Source organism: Drosophila teissieri, chromosome 2R (assembly GCF_016746235.2).
Source record: "Drosophila teissieri strain GT53w chromosome 2R, Prin_Dtei_1.1, whole genome shotgun sequence".
Taxonomy (NCBI): domain Eukaryota; kingdom Metazoa; phylum Arthropoda; class Insecta; order Diptera; family Drosophilidae; genus Drosophila; species Drosophila teissieri.
Window position 1 is genome coordinate 14,454,904 of NC_053030.1, and position 15,558 is coordinate 14,470,461.

Consider the following 15,558-nt stretch of genomic DNA (forward strand, 5'->3'; position numbering starts at 1 on the left):
TTTGGCCAATTTCATGCGCGGAATCTTCGACGGATCGAAGTCCGGGGGATAGTATTTCTGCAGAGGAGTCGGTCAAGTGGTGCTCTGTTAGCTTAACATGTATTTACTTACGTTTAAGACCTTTCGCTCGGACATTTTGAGGAGTACGATTTATTTTCAACTAAAATAAATAAAATTTATTTATCTACGTAGCAGTGCTGTACAATTTATGCAGTAAATAGTGTTGTAAGGCGTACTTCGCCGTTTCGAAAATATAGCTGTCTCGCTCTTTCTGTTTCCAGTTGCATTTACCGCCAAATTTGAATTTAATAAAAAGTGGTATAAACTGTTATACACGATATAAATTGGTTTATTTTAGTTCATAATTTCTTTACTTTTCCTTTGAACTTTTTTAAATAAACAAATAGCCCATTTTAATAAATAAGTTACATAAAATACAGTTTTGTGCTATACATGCGCTTCTTTTTAAATAACATTTATGTACAAAATCCGTTTTTCAAGTGCAATTACCAAATTTATATCCACGTTTCACGCTAAATTTACACTTTAGACACACATTTCTTTGGCTACTATTGCTGCTGCGTTGTCAACACATCGTTTATACAAATTTTATCGGAACACAGATCCTCTCACATATTGCTGCTGGTAGTTGGACCATTGTTTTCGTCAGGTGGACTGCTCCTCCGCAGACCGGAGTACCGAGCGGGCAGCTGCAGGATGGGCACACCGTTCTCCACTTCGGACAACGGTGCCGATGACACCTGCCCGTCGCCGACATCCACGTCCGGAAAGCTCACCTTTTTGGGTGCGGGAATGGCGGGCATGGTCTCGGACTTGGAACGCCCCTCCAGTTTCAAGGCAGCTCGGGGAATCTTATGCTTGACCAGCTCATAGGTGCAGGCATAGAGGAACGTGTACTGCTGCTGCGTTTGCACCATTTTCATGCGCTGCAGGTTAGAGAAGTAGTAGGATAAATGCAATGGGTATTAGTTACCATTGAAAAACTCACCTGAAAACGCAGTTTTTTGACCGTTTCGAATATATTGATTTTCGACTCGCTCTTCAATCGCTGCATGATCAGATCCAGACCGATAAAGGTGCCCGTTCTGCCCACTCCCGCACTGCAATGGACCACGATGGGCGAGTAACTGGGTCGCCGTTCCGCCTTCACCCTCTTCACGAACGCAATCAAGTGCATGGGATCCTCGGGCACGCCGTGATCGGGCCACTTTTTGAAATAGTAGTGGACGACCTTCTCCTTCAGCCCGTACTTATCGTGCACCACGGTCAACTCAGTGCGATCGTACAGCTCCATCACCTCCTTGGACTTGATAGTCACGGTCAATCCACGCGCGTTATAAGGATAGTACTCGTGGCACTTTATCTGTGGACGAAACGCCGGCTTAGCTCCCATTTCGAGGACCTTACCATGTACCTTACCGTATTGCCCTCGCGAAACTGGGTCACTTGCACAATGACCCGCACGTTGTACTGGAGGACCATGCGCCAAAAGTCCATCACACTCTCCGGTTTTGGTCCCTGGGTGGCTATGTACTCCTTCTTCCGGGTGTGACCCTGTGAAGTAGGTGCATTTAAGAGGATTTTTTTTTATCTTGTAAGCAACCACAACTTACATCTATGAAGGAGGCATTGATGTAGTCCGAGCCCTCCGCATCGATGTCCAGAATCACGCGATTCTTGTCGTCTTTAAAATGGGAAAATTAGAGAGGTATTTACCATTCGTATTTAAATTCGTACTTACAGGGGTATATGTCCGCATAGCGATTCTTGTGGCAACCCAATTCGGAGGCGGAGTAGCTGAGCTCCAAGGCCACGACGGTGATCTCCTTAAACTCCCTGGTCAACTTCTCCGGCTTGGCGACCTCTGCATAAAAGATGGCAAAGTTCTTGGCAATGACATTGCCGAAGGGGTCCTCGATACCCTGGCCAGAGTCCCGTTTCCTGCACCAAAGGAGTTAAGTCGTTTTGCTGGAGAAGATTGCATCGTTGACTTACCAGTCCAATCGCTTTCGCACCCAGAGAACCGTCAATCCCAGCACGAAGGCCAGCAGCAGACAGCTGCAAACGCTCACCAGGATCAGGGTCACCTTGATGGCCGCCTTGGTTTTGAAGTTGAGCACGGCGGCATCGCTATAACCAGACGCGGTGAACAGTCTCACCACAACGTTGTAATCCGTGTCAGGTAGCAATGGTCCATTGCAGTACGTCTTCGTGATCTCGGAACACTTGTCCACTCCGATGGTAAAAACGATTTCCTCATCGGTGGTTAGCTCTCCATTCCTTCCCAGACGTTGGACGGGTTCCGGATGCCAGCGCTCCTCGGTGGTTTGGTACTCCAGGCTGCAGTCGCCGGTGCCATCGGCTCCGGCAGCTTGGTAGGATAGAACCTTTGGCCATCGCTGCTCACATCGTATTTGAGGTGCGGGACACCAGCGCAGTTCTTCTGCGAGACCATCAGTGCCACCCACTTGATGTCACCGAACTCGGATGTCATGATGTCGGCAGGAAGCCGGACAAGGGCCGTTTTCGTTGGACTGGACGTCTCGTCGACGTTGGCGCGCATTTGCTTGATCAGCTCTTCACTCGGAATGGTGGGCACTGCAAGAAGGTACACGGATGGTAATCAAGGCCTTATGGTTGTGCCACAATTCCGATACTTACGTCCCGGCGGCGACTGCCAATTGCCAGCCACGCTGCTGCTCAACTGCTCCAAATCGCGATTCTTCACGGACACCTCCACCGTATAGTCAAACTGCGGCTGCATTTCCGTCTCCGTGTAGGACATCCGTCCCTGTTTATTCCCCGTGTCCAGTTGGACCCTCCGTTGCAGTGTGACTGGAGCGTAGTTCGTCCGTGAGCCTGTGAAGTTCAGCTGGAAGTACTCTATATCGCCATGGGACTTGCAAGGCACATTCCACGTGATGGTCACGTTCGCCTCGTATTCGGTGTTGTTGTTCTTCGGACCTTGGGACAGAACGGTCAACTGGGTCACGCTGTCGGATACTGCAAGGTTGGAAATGTTGATATATTGCAAGAATTGTGCACCCATGTAAACAGGATCATCAGGACACCTTTGGATAATCAAGTCCAGGTGCTTAACTTACCTCCGGGCAAAGTGGTGCCAATTACGGGTTCGGTATAGATGCCCATGCCGAAGTCATTCTGTGCCGCCACCTGCATCATATAACGAACCGCCGGGGCCAGACCCGTGAAGTTCACATTGGGATCGCCCTTGGTCTCCGACTTGGTGTCCTGAGGCACCTCGGCGCACTCCTCGGGCACAAAGTAGCTGGCCTCGTGGCGCATCAGGAAAACCTGGTAGTACTTCATGGGTCCATTTGTGTACGTGGGCGGATCCCAGTTGAACAGTAGGCTGCTCACAGTGCTCTTCTCCAGCGTCACGTTCTCCGGCACCTCGGGAACTGCAATTGGATTGCCATTTACATATAGGTGTCATGTATAGATCGCTATATCTTACAGTAGGCTGTGGTTTGCAGATTGGTCTGGATCATTGGATCGGAAGGTCCTGCCACATTGTAGAGTATTACTCTGCAGACGTGGACCGTATACGGCGAAAGTGGACTGAGACTGGCATTGAAACCTGAGAATGGAATAGGATTAGAACAGCTATCTGACTATCTGTATCCTCATAGGATACCCATAAGGTACCCATATGAAATCCATAGGATGCCCCTAGCCTGGATGACCAGTACCCACCTTGTTTGCTGTGTCCCTCCACGTACTGCTCCGCATACGGATAGCGGACATGGGTGGTGGCATTGCAGCTGAAGAGCGCAAAGAGCGTCGGACAGGTGTTGTTGTAGTCCGCATTGAAGGCGGTTAACTCAATGAATTGGGAGCCAGCTTGCTTCATTTCCAGCTTGACCTACCGCAAAAACACATGCTGTCAGTAAAAAATGGTCAACGAATACATTAAGTATAAGTAGTACCTTTGAGATATCGACTATAGCCGCTTTGGTCTCCACGCTGACCTGTCTGAGCTGGCCATCGAGGTTTTCCTTGGTATATGGGATTATCTGGAGGATGTAGAGCTGGCAGGCCAGCAGATTCTTGTCGAAGACCACCGTCGTGTTCTGCGTGGTTACACTAAGTGCCTCCACCTCGACCAGCTTATCATCCTCCATCCAGCCGGACAGTCGGTAGCCATCGATGCAGAGATCGGCGTACGTGGGCGTCTTCCAGCTCACCTCCATCGAGTAGGCGCTCGGTTCCACTACGGGATCCTGAATCTCGGAAGGCTCTACAAGAAGATAATCAGTCGTAGCTGTCGGATGAATTCGGATGAGTCACTCACGATCCTCGGCAACGGTGCTCTGCTCCTGGTACTTGGTTCCAGTGGTTCCATTCAGCTGATTGGGCACGATCTCCACCAAGTATATGCCACACGGATCGAGATCGGCGAAGGTAGCGAACGTCTCCTTGGTGACCACGTTATAGGTTTTGTTTTCCGACCGTTGAAAGGGCCCCGTCAGCGTTACATTGTAATTCGCCACGCATTTGGGATGATTTTGGGGAGACGACCAAGTCCAATGCAGCTGGGTGGGATCGGCGGTGGGTCTGGGCTCATAGACCGCACTGACCACTAAAGTATGGGAGGTATGGGATGATGGGTTATTTGGTTATGTGGCTTCTGGTTATACCCACTCTTTTCTGCCGAAGTAAACTGCTGCGAGGCCTTGGCCGTGCTGTTCTCGTTGATGAACACCTGAAAGGTGTACAGCTCGCATCCCTGCAGATCGGTTAGCAGGTACTCCCGCAGCTTACCATCGGAGGAGGCATCGGTCCACTCGCACTGAACTGGTGGGATTATCGTAGCACATACCATAAAGGAGCTTGTAAGGGGAACCTAATGTTTACCTGTATCACTCGGCAGATCTGGTGTGGTCTCCATTGGCGTGGTGGTCACGTAGTCAACATCGTTCGTGGTTTCCGTACTGGGCTCATCCGTGGTGGTATCCTGGTTCTGACCCGTTCCGCAATCGTTGCGTTGCCACTTGAAGACATAGTTGCTGATGCAGTTCTTCTCGGAGGGATCTCCCCACGTGACCACCGTGATGCCACTGGCCAGGTTCGTTATGTTCATGGCAAGATCGCCGGGCTCCGCGTACTGGGTGTCCACATCGGTGGTATCCGTGTCCACCACAACACTAGCGTTGTTCTTCGTGTCCAGGGTGATCGTGTGCGTCAGACAGGCACTCAAGTTGACAAAAGTCTGAGAACTTTTGTCGTTCAGCAGCTGAACGGACTTGGTGTAGTCCGGCGCCTTGGCCGCAATCGCAAAGGACTCCACGCAGGCGCGGTCGGTCGTCTGCCAGGTCACCTTGATTGTGTTCGCTGTGGCCACCACGGAGGTCACCTTCGTCTTGGGCTCTGTGTGGACACAAGATCATATGGGTTTTTTTTTATTCAGGGGCCAAATATGTATAAACTCACGTTTATATTCAGTGTAGGCATATTTGGTTTGGTCGGAAGGCGATGGTTTGCCGACGACTTTTGACCGGAACGAAACCACCGACGTGTAGAAGGTGCAAGGATTGAGGTTTTCGCTAGCAATCATAGGTATTAGTATTACTATTAGTCCGGAGTGTCCTTAAACTCAAAACGTTCTACTAACCACACGTGAGCTGCGTTGGCTTCGGTTTCCGATCCGGTGCCATTGCGACAGGTCACCTTATCGATGGAGTACTCCGACTCGTCGGAGATGCTGAACGCGAGTGTATAGACCGTGGAGACCACAGACACCTCCACCTCTGGAGGAAGCCAAGTATTGGAATTAGTATTATTTGAATATATTACAGTGTATTACTATTTATATAATATCACAATATCAGTCATAATATGTTACTTACTCTCGGCCAGCTCCTGGCTCTCACTCACTGCCGCCCGCGGATCATCGGTCTGTCCTTGGACCCCGGCGATCCACAGGACAAGGACAAGGATCGGTGCGTGAGCCCTGAAGGATTGCTTCCAGTCTGTGAAGTGCATCTTAGGGCCTCATTGCTCCTGCTGCTGTGGCGGTGAGTAATGCGTTATTAATTATTAATAACAAATGGTTATCGGCGGGGAGCTAATGCAACCGGTTCCTTCTCGGAATTTTCCGCAAAGCATTAACCTCGCCCAAAATTGCAAATCACTTGGCGGCTCACACACTGTTTCATTTGTTTATAAACACAACAAAAAAGAGTTCACTGGACGTGGGCAAACGAAAGGTGATTCGTAAACAATTAGTGGCCGCCGAACTTTCGTTTATCTCGCGTTGTGGGAAGCGATTCTGGATCTCCAAGTTGCTGACCAGCGCAACAAATTAAGGCATTGCATAAATTGTCTGCGAGCGATTTATGGTCATTTCAGAAATGCCACACGTAATTGGAAAATGTAAACCATAAACGGGTTGAGATACCACAGCAAGGAAGTGGGGTATCTCAAAGTCGTGGCTTAAACTCGAAGCAATGGAGTATTGGTTTTTAAGGGCAGCGGAAGTTCATGGGAATGAAGTTGAGAACGCCAGCAGTCGCATTATTCTCTTCATTTGGATCCCTAGAATCTTATCAAGCCACTTCACATGCTGGAGAAGTGGTCAGCAGATACAGATACAGATACTGATAATGGCTTGTTGGACAACCCAATAGTAATCGAAAAAATTAACGACGGATTCGCTGAAATCGCTGAAAATCCACACATTCAAATGCAATTAATCAGAGCTCCGTTTGCAATCCCATCACGCAGTCGCAATTGAAATTGGTGTAGCAATAGATATAGACTATACCATATAGCCCATATGCGAAGTGCGTCACCGAAGCGCTCTAATCGTAAGAATTCCGCACAACGAAATTGGCAGCACTAATTACTAATTTCAGTTGTCGCCGCAACGGAAGCAGCCGCAGAAGACAGCTCTTTAAAGCAAATAAAATGACATTTTCCGATCATTATTGATGGCGCACGGTTATCAGAGAGTGTGAAACAGTGACAATTTGCCAATGTCTGTGCCCGATTGTTTAAACAAATCGCGGTGCGCCGAGGTTTTCAAAACACCAAATAAGCCAATAATAACAATTTAACGGTTACACACGAACAAGCGGCCTTTATCATTGGCATATAATCAGTGTCCGCCTGATAACACCCACCCAAATGGGTGGCTGGCTCATAAATGGCTTTCGATTTCAGTATTTAAACGCTAGAAGGCCGGGAGGATCTGCCAGCGCAGGATTAGTAAATCACCAATGCAAATCTGAATAATCTACATATCTACATATAGCCAACCGAATCGAGCGATATAGCAGCTATCCTGGCATAATGTAATGCGTACAAATGGCTGATTAAATCGAACACTGATAACACACGAGTGCCCAAAATTTGGCAAATGATTTACATTATTCGTCAATTTCCCAATGAAAGGTTGAGATTGTGTTCGAAACCATGCACTCACAGGTGGCAGATGGTTGCTAAAATTGTTGTTGCTGTTTTGGGGGCGCGAGACGACGAAATTTCGGCACTGAATATGAATAACGAATGTGCTGGCCGAATACCAGTAATTATAACCGTTTCCGCTGAGCGATTCTCGAACACTGAGCGCCAAAGGGAGTACTCAATAAATCGGTTGCGTTGTTCTGGAGCTGAGTGAGCAGTGATAAGGAAAGTTTACTCCCATCGCGAGTGTGTGCGTAAGATAACAACAAAGTCAGTTTACAATTAGCGAACTGCAGTGTTGACAATCGAATAATGAAAGTTCTTATATGGCATAAATAATTGGATTCCATTTTGATCACTAACTTGCTGTATGGTTCCGTACAAAAAAGTTGGCGAAGGTCCATTTCCTTATCAGTATTTCAAACCGCGCGCCAATTTTATAAGCTGTTTACACTGCGCCTGCATCCAAGTAGGTGCTTAAGTCAAGGTTTAATCAACTCGTTCATTACTCAATAATTTTACTTCTTTAAATACTACATTTAAAATTACATTGACATGATTTAATAAGTATTTATAAGTAATTAAATATTTTAACGGTCAGTTTCAACATCGCTGCCTTGAATCGATAGTAAGTCGCTACAATCGATAGTCCCGTGATGCTTTTTCAGCTGCTTGCACCGCGGTCACACTAATCGAAGCATTTTCGTCCGCTCGTCACTTTTCTGCGTAATTCTTTTCGTATAATTCGATTAAACATAAATAAATAAGCATAATTATAAATATATGAAAAACTAAATTGATGTAAGTAAAGTTCGCTGCATAATGAGAACAAACATCAAGTCGTCGCGCTGTAAAAAGAACACCCAAGCAAATTGGATTTTTCGCAACCAAACTGTGTAATGGGCAACTGGGAAAAATGAAAAAAAAAAACGTCATATGTACAAAACTGCCAATGGCAGAGTGTTAGTGCGCGCCCTATGTACCAAGTTTGATGGAGTCGAAAAAAATAATATTCTATATATGCGATTGGATATTTGTCCTTATCCCCATTTTGCATATTGCCTTTGGGACATTTCTTTCTCTTGGCCCCTCTCTCTATCCAAGATGGCCGTCGTAACAGTATTTTCGTTCAAACTGTTGTTGTTATTGTGTTTGTTATTGAAAAGAGAATGAAACAACAAGCGAAAGAGTTATGCAAATTATGCACAAAAAAAGTAGTGCGTTGAACAAAAAGGCGATCAGTAAATAAGTGTAGAAACGAACTACGATTACATTTTATTTACAACCACCAGAAAGCGATGACACATCGCGTGCGTTGGTGTGCGTGCGCGAGTGTTTGTGTGTGCGAGTGACGATGTCTGTGGATTTTCGCGCATGTGTTGGAGTCCTCCCCCTCGCCAAAAGTAGAATTGATCGATTTTTAGCCAAGTCGAGTCCCCGAACTGGCCGATTCCTTGCATATATGTACTTCCCGTTCCCCCATAGACCAACACCTATTACTGGGCAAACCAGTTCTGCCAATGCACAAGAAATCTCGTTTTATTTTCTTCGCTGTGCTTGTGTTGTTGTTTTTGTTTTTTTTTTTACAGTTTTCCGTTTTGGGATTTTCGCTGCGGCATTCTTATAGGTATTCAAGACCCGTTGCGATTTCCCAGAATGTGTGGAAAGCGCTCCTGACACTGCAAATTGTTTCTATTATCTGGTTACGAGCTTTTTGCACGTTCCCAGCAGTGGGTTAAAGAAAGGCAAAACAAAAAGACCCAGCGCTAACGGTTAGTCCCTGCTTTCGATGCCCGCCGAGGGGTTAAAGCTGGAGTTCAAAGCTTTTTTGGTTATTGTTTTCCTTTTCCCTCTCTCTTTTTGCACTTGAAATTGCAGTTGCATTTGCTCGCCGGCGCGTGTGTGAGTGTGTGCTAATCAATGAAACACGCAAATAAACAAGCAAAGGCAAGTGCAAGGTCTGTTTGCCAGAGCGGGAGAGAGAGAGAATCAGCAAGCGAATCCAAACGAAAAGGGGATTGAGAGGGAGAGAAAGATCCTTAAAATACAAGACCTTACTGTGTTCGTGTGTGTGAGGTGTGCAGCCCTGGTCTATTCCCCTTGCCAACTATCTCGCTCTCACGCCCACACAAGACCATTTAAAATTCAAATATTAAATCAGCTTGGGCAAGTGCAACAATGAGAATCGCGTATTTTTTTACACTGATTTAGTAACATTTCTGGTATGGCGTGCGACCCAAACGCCCCCTTCCCATTGTTTTGCCTTCCCCATGTGGCACACACCCACAGCTTTACGGTTACAATGCGCATGGCTTTGTGCTGCGGAATGCCTGGTTGCCACAACACAAACAGTGTTGACTCCATTCGGTGCTCCGGGGGCTTAGGGAACCGCCACCATCTTAACCCCACTTTGCTGCCCACGCTCCACTTTTCCATTAATACTCGTGACGTTCGCAACGCTTTTCATTGATTTTCCTGAGATATATTTAGATGCGCAGTTAGCGCGCAGCCAAACATCCACCCACAATATGCAAACGATGAGCGCCAAGTGCTCCAATACAGCTGATAAGCCAGCCAGTATAGGAGTAGTCCAAGTCGCGTCCAGCCGCATGACTCACGGCTATATTGAGTGGCGGTTCCGAATCGAACTCGACTGCGAACCCGTTTGGTCAGTTTTTGCTTGTCTTTTTTGGCATATTTGCTAGTTCAAAAAAATCGTTAAATATCATTTGGCCAAAAATAATTTGAAAACGTCATTTCCTAGTCCGTGATGTGTGAGAGTGTCTCTTACAGGTTGGGCCAAGATAGTAGGTCTCAATTCAAGATGTTTACGTTTTAAAAGACTACGATTGAAGTTTGTCTGTAAATAGTCTATTTATTTTTCAAGCTGAGGATAAAGTTAAATATTTTTATTAGACAAGAAATAATGAAAGATTGCATGATCGTATATTAAATACTTTAAAAAAGTAACGTTTCAGTACTACTTAAATTGGTTAATAAGTAAAAGTATTCGGTTTGATGCTATCAATTGCACCTCTGGTGTCCGTGTTTGTTCTGCTTCTTCGCTCGCACGCTCTTTCGCAGCCTTATTTACCTATAAGAAGTTGCTTGAACCACCGTTAAGTCCGGCTAATTGGCTTTGCCTTGCCGTGGATTTTCCGTCACTGGTATTTGTTGGCAACGCGTCAGTTGTCCGTCGTTATCAAGTACGTCAGATATGCGTTTGCTATTTGTTTCCGATTGCTGCTGTTTTATTGCGTGTTATACCCGTGATTTGGCCACCTTGAGTTGATTAAATAGGTTTTGCAGTCCAAAAAAAACGGGCACTAATCATACAAACACCGCTCCCACCGTATTGTTTGTGCCCAATTCCATGTGGAATCGACCCTTGAACTCGCTTATGACGAGTGCATGTCGATTGCAGGGTTACCAAATGGTGGTTCGCTTTAAGCTTTGCCAAAGTTTCGATTATCATTTTTTTGCCCAATTATTTGAGGCACGGGCAACACAAAAATGTGTGCCAGAAACCAAAGACGACGATAATGATGATGCTCCGCTTTGGGTTTTGGGAGTAAAGAAGAGAATAAAAACAGTATAATGACTAGACGAAAGCTGAGCATAGGAAACTGAAATACTGCTGCCAAAAAATCCAAGAAAATGTGGGTGACTTGCCCTCCATGAGAACTCAAACGAAACTTGCTGGCATTTTTGGCATTTAAGTTTTACGAAATCAATTTCCTGTCTCCAACACAGCGATTCATCATTGCACAGTAGAATTTCCTTAGACGAACCACGAAATATTCATAATTCTCTGTAATGAAATGGGTTTCTAGATATATAGGAAATATATCTTATATCTGACTGCGGAAAGAACTACTGTACACATATTAAGTGTCTACCTTTTCGATTGCAGAATTACACGAATTGAAGGCGGAAAACCGAATCGAACGAGAGAAGCAAAACAAGCCAAATCGGAAAACAGTATGAAAATGGTGTTGTCGCAGCGGCAGCGCGAGGAGCTGTAAGTCCCAAACATCTGATATATGTTGTGTGTACTCTATAATCTAATCTTTAAAATTTTGCCTCCATCAGTAACCAAGCGATTGCCGATTACCTGGGCTCAAATGGCTACGCCGACTCATTGGAGACCTTCCGCAAGGAGGCCGATCTCAGCACAGAAGTGGAAAAGAAGTTTGGCGGACTGTTGGAGAAGAAGTGGACGTCCGTCATCAGGCTGCAGAAGAAAGTGATGGAACTAGAGGCTAAGCTCACTGAAGCTGAGAAGGAGGTCATCGAGGGCGCGCCCACAAAGAACAAACGGACGCCCGGAGAATGGATACCGCGGCCGCCAGAGAAGTTCTCCCTAACCGGTCATCGTGCCAGCATAACAAGGGTATGTTGGCCTTAAGTCGATTAACAAGTTAAGAAGTTGATAAACAATAACTTTTATTTCATTATTGCAGGTAATTTTTCATCCTATCTTTGGTCTTATGGTTTCCGCATCCGAAGACGCCACCATTAGGATTTGGGACTTCGAAACCGGCGAGTACGAGCGCAGTCTGAAGGGACACACGGACTCGGTGCAGGATGTGGCATTCGATGCCCAGGGCAAGCTATTAGGTGAGACCTTGACACATTTCAAATTGTAAAAAGCCATTAATTTTGTTTTATTTGAAATAGCTTCCTGCAGCGCGGACTTGTCCATCAAATTGTGGGATTTCCAGCAGAGCTACGAGTGTATCAAAACCATGCATGGTCACGATCACAATGTCTCGTCGGTGGCCTTTGTGCCGGCCGGAGATTACGTTCTCTCTGCATCACGGGACCGCACTATTAAAATGTGGGAGGTGGCCACAGGGTGAGTATAAAAGATTGCTGCTTATAAAGGATATCTGTGACCAACATGTGATTTCTCACCTTCAGCTACTGTGTGAAAACCTACACAGGCCATCGAGAGTGGGTGCGAATGGTGCGAGTGCACATCGAAGGCAGCATCTTTGCCACATGCTCAAATGATCAGACAATACGTGTTTGGTTGACGAATTCAAAAGACTGCAAGGTGAGCATGGCGAATTGTAGCTTCAGCTGGCAATGAAGAGTCTAACGACGGTTTGATTCATCTGCAGGTTGAATTACGCGATCATGAGCATACTGTGGAGTGCATTGCCTGGGCGCCGGAAGCCGCAGCCTCTGCGATTAACGAGGCAGCCGGAGCTGACAACAAGAAGGGCCATCACCAGGGCCCGTTCCTGGCCTCCGGCTCTCGCGACAAAACCATTCGCATTTGGGACGTGAGCGTCGGTCTGTGCCTGCTTACCCTGAGTGGCCATGACAACTGGGTGCGTGGCCTGGCATTCCATCCTGGTGGCAAGTACTTGGTGTCGGCCAGCGATGACAAAACCATTCGGGTCTGGGACTTGCGCAACAAGCGATGCATGAAGACGCTATACGCGCATCAGCATTTCTGCACCTCCATAGGTGGGTCACACACCAATTATTTATATGAACTATATTTTTTATATTTACCATGCGTTTCCTTGCAGATTTTCACAAAGCGCATCCGTACGTTATTAGCGGTAGCGTAGATCAAACAGTTAAGGTCTGGGAATGTCGTTAAATTAAGGAAAACTCGGCAAGGGTTCTGCTTACTTCTCAATTTAAACATAAATAAAGCTAATATATTAAATCACATACCCACACACCACGCCCACACACACGAGCAGTCTCAGCCACCTCCGCGAAAGTTTATTTTCCAGACGCTTTCTGTGTCAGCGTCCGAAAGCAAAATGAACATATTGTATTTTAAAAATGAATGAAACTGGCGAAAACGAATTATTTATTTAATTGTACGACCTTCTAACTAAACTAACTACCTACCTACTATACAAAGTACATAAACATAATGCCTAAAATATACCTACATACGATTATCGTTTAAAGTTAAAGCCCTCCTTTATAAACCAGCACAGGCTCGCTAAACAAAACAGACATCCTAACTAGAATTTGTCGTAGAATTCGATGAGAATGAAAGGTATTTACAATGGTAAACTGTATTTCATTCGACAGGTAGTTGTACCATGTGGCGCAGAAATGTTTTTCCATCCACAAATGTACCCGAGCACTCGCACTCACTTGAAAAAATTCAATGACGTTGATGTGTTTGCAATGTATGCATAATAATAGCTAAATTCGCTGATAAAAAATATAAGCAAAAAGTATTTCAACATCTAAGAAAACTTGTACTCACAAAGAGAAGTTTGTTAATGAGAATTACTTGAAGTGCAACATGCTTTTTATCATAATTGAGGTAGTTTTTACGATAACAGTTTGCTTCTTTTAACCGTATGCACTTTACACAATTCCTGTTTTGTGTTCTTTTTCGCGAAAGGATCTTCAACAAAAACAAAATACCTTTCAAAATGCTTACAAATTTAAGTTGGCTTTAAGTTCAAAATATAATTTACTTTTACGGTTTACATAGTAGAAAAATGCTGCAAATTTATTTGTAATTGTTTATTTAAGAGCAAAGGCAAAAAATATACCTATATATAAATATACTATAAATAATTATTTGTGGAAAAACGAGAAATCATATAGATGTATCTGGAAAAAAAGCAGAAAAATCCAGCAATTAGAAGAAACGATTTTTCGGATTCAAAGAAATCTAATTATTGAAAACAATAAAAACTTGCTTCTTCAAGAAACCAGAAAAAATATGTTTATACCCGAGGGTCAAGGGTATAATTAAAGTAATGACTTTGTATTGCCTTCGATGTCAAATTTTGAAAGCATTTATTATACTCGAAAATGCAACATTTGATGCACCTTATAAATGTAAGCCAACCAAATGCGCACTAAAGCCATGACAACTCAATGCATAATTCGCAAACAGCTTTCTTCTCAACCAAACTGCTTTAGAAAGATGGCCTCAGATGAAAACCCCTAGATACTGGCGATGTATAGCAATCGCTTAATATATATTACAAAAGTACTATGAATAAAACTGAACTTTGTTTTATTAATCTAGACGGTTTATTGATAGGTATACAATAGAAGGTACTAGGGCACAGGCTTGTCTTGTTCTTGGTCCACATTTTGGGATACCTTTGTAGCTCCAGTGCTTTCTGATCCCATGGGCTTTGAAGTTTCAGCACTCCTGGCAGTAGATTCTGTCCTGATGGCTTCTGTATTTGAGTCTATTGCCTCTTCGTGTGGAGTTTTTTCGGTGTTATCGCCGGCATCCTTTGATTCCTTGGAGGCTACCTCCTGGTCTTCCTTTGGATTTGATTCTGCCTTTTCTTCCGTATGTTCTTCCTCGGAATCCGAGTTACTAGCCTCTGAGGCTTCATTAGCTACTGGCTTTTTGTCCTCCTTCGGTTTTTTGACCCTCTGTTTTTTCTTCATCCGTTTGGCTCTTTTCTTAGCGGTCTTTTCCTCGGCCGCGCGTCGATTGTCGTCCAACTTCTGCTGGAAGGCGTCATCTGCAGCCTCGCGGGCACTCTGGTTCTGGATGTTCTTTTGGCGGGCGTACTCTTTGCGGCGCAAGTGGCGGTACACATGGAACTCGCCGGAACCCGCTCCAGCACTACTGCCCATTACATTCCGCACAAATGTGGGCACAGAGGACATGAAGTCCCGCTCGCGACGCTGCTCCGGTATGACCACGGGCTTATCCTAGGAATAAAAAGTCCATTAATGTGAATGTCCCCCAGCTATCCAATGCAAACATACCGGATTTTTCATGAGCTTCTCCAGCTTCAGCCGCTGTAGATCGGTGGCGGTCTTGATGAATGGCCGCAGGGGCTTGTCCTTCTCATCGGAATCGCTTTCTCCTGATCCTGCATCCTTCTTTTTTTTCTTTGGCTTCTTCTCCGGCTCTTTTACCAAATTCTTTATCAGCGACATGTTTGTTTGCTTAAAAGTAGTATTTTATGTGTGGCTGTGTTGCAAGAATAAAAAATACACGCGGAATTCCAAAGAGGCCCATGCTAGATCTTAGACCTTTCTTAGACCTAGTCTTAGAAAAACAACTTTAAAATGATGAATAAAATTACTCATATTAAAAAGAACTTAATTTTTTTAAACAAAAAATAGGTAATAAAATATATT

General features: G+C 45.1%; 3 protein-coding genes across 3 annotated transcripts; 1 reads left to right on the forward strand and 2 right to left on the reverse strand.

The window, feature by feature from the left end:
• Positions 1–629: 629 nt before the first annotated feature.
• LOC122613836 (phosphatidylinositol phosphatase PTPRQ) lies at positions 630–7,598 on the reverse strand. Its single transcript, XM_043788235.1, is given in 19 exon segments — positions 630–947; positions 1,010–1,384; positions 1,441–1,575; positions 1,635–1,705; positions 1,763–1,962; positions 2,017–2,419; positions 2,422–2,619; positions 2,683–3,024; positions 3,126–3,443; positions 3,500–3,622; positions 3,739–3,907; positions 3,972–4,282; positions 4,337–4,624; positions 4,687–4,839; positions 4,900–5,412; positions 5,476–5,588; positions 5,657–5,792; positions 5,892–6,048; positions 7,469–7,598. Coding segments are annotated over 18 exon segments (4,302 nt in total). The 5' UTR covers positions 6,028–6,048; positions 7,469–7,598.
• A 523-nt stretch (positions 7,599–8,121) lies between these two features.
• On the forward strand, positions 8,122–13,394 carry LOC122613587 (lissencephaly-1 homolog). Its single transcript, XM_043787822.1, has 8 exons — positions 8,122–8,250; positions 11,363–11,470; positions 11,542–11,842; positions 11,913–12,069; positions 12,130–12,307; positions 12,373–12,508; positions 12,576–12,927; positions 12,993–13,394. Exons 2-8 carry the CDS (start codon positions 11,433–11,435, stop codon positions 13,064–13,066), a joined length of 1,236 nt encoding a protein of 411 aa, XP_043643757.1. The 5' UTR covers positions 8,122–8,250; positions 11,363–11,432; the 3' UTR covers positions 13,067–13,394.
• Positions 13,395–14,447: 1,053 nt separating this feature from the next.
• Positions 14,448–15,409, reverse strand: LOC122613589 (PRKR-interacting protein 1 homolog). Its single transcript, XM_043787824.1, has 2 exons — positions 15,181–15,409; positions 14,448–15,123 (listed from the first exon to the last, which is right to left on the reverse strand). Exons 1-2 carry the CDS (start codon positions 15,352–15,354, stop codon positions 14,509–14,511), a joined length of 789 nt encoding a protein of 262 aa, XP_043643759.1. The 5' UTR covers positions 15,355–15,409; the 3' UTR covers positions 14,448–14,508.
• Between the last annotated feature and the right edge of the window lie 149 nt (positions 15,410–15,558).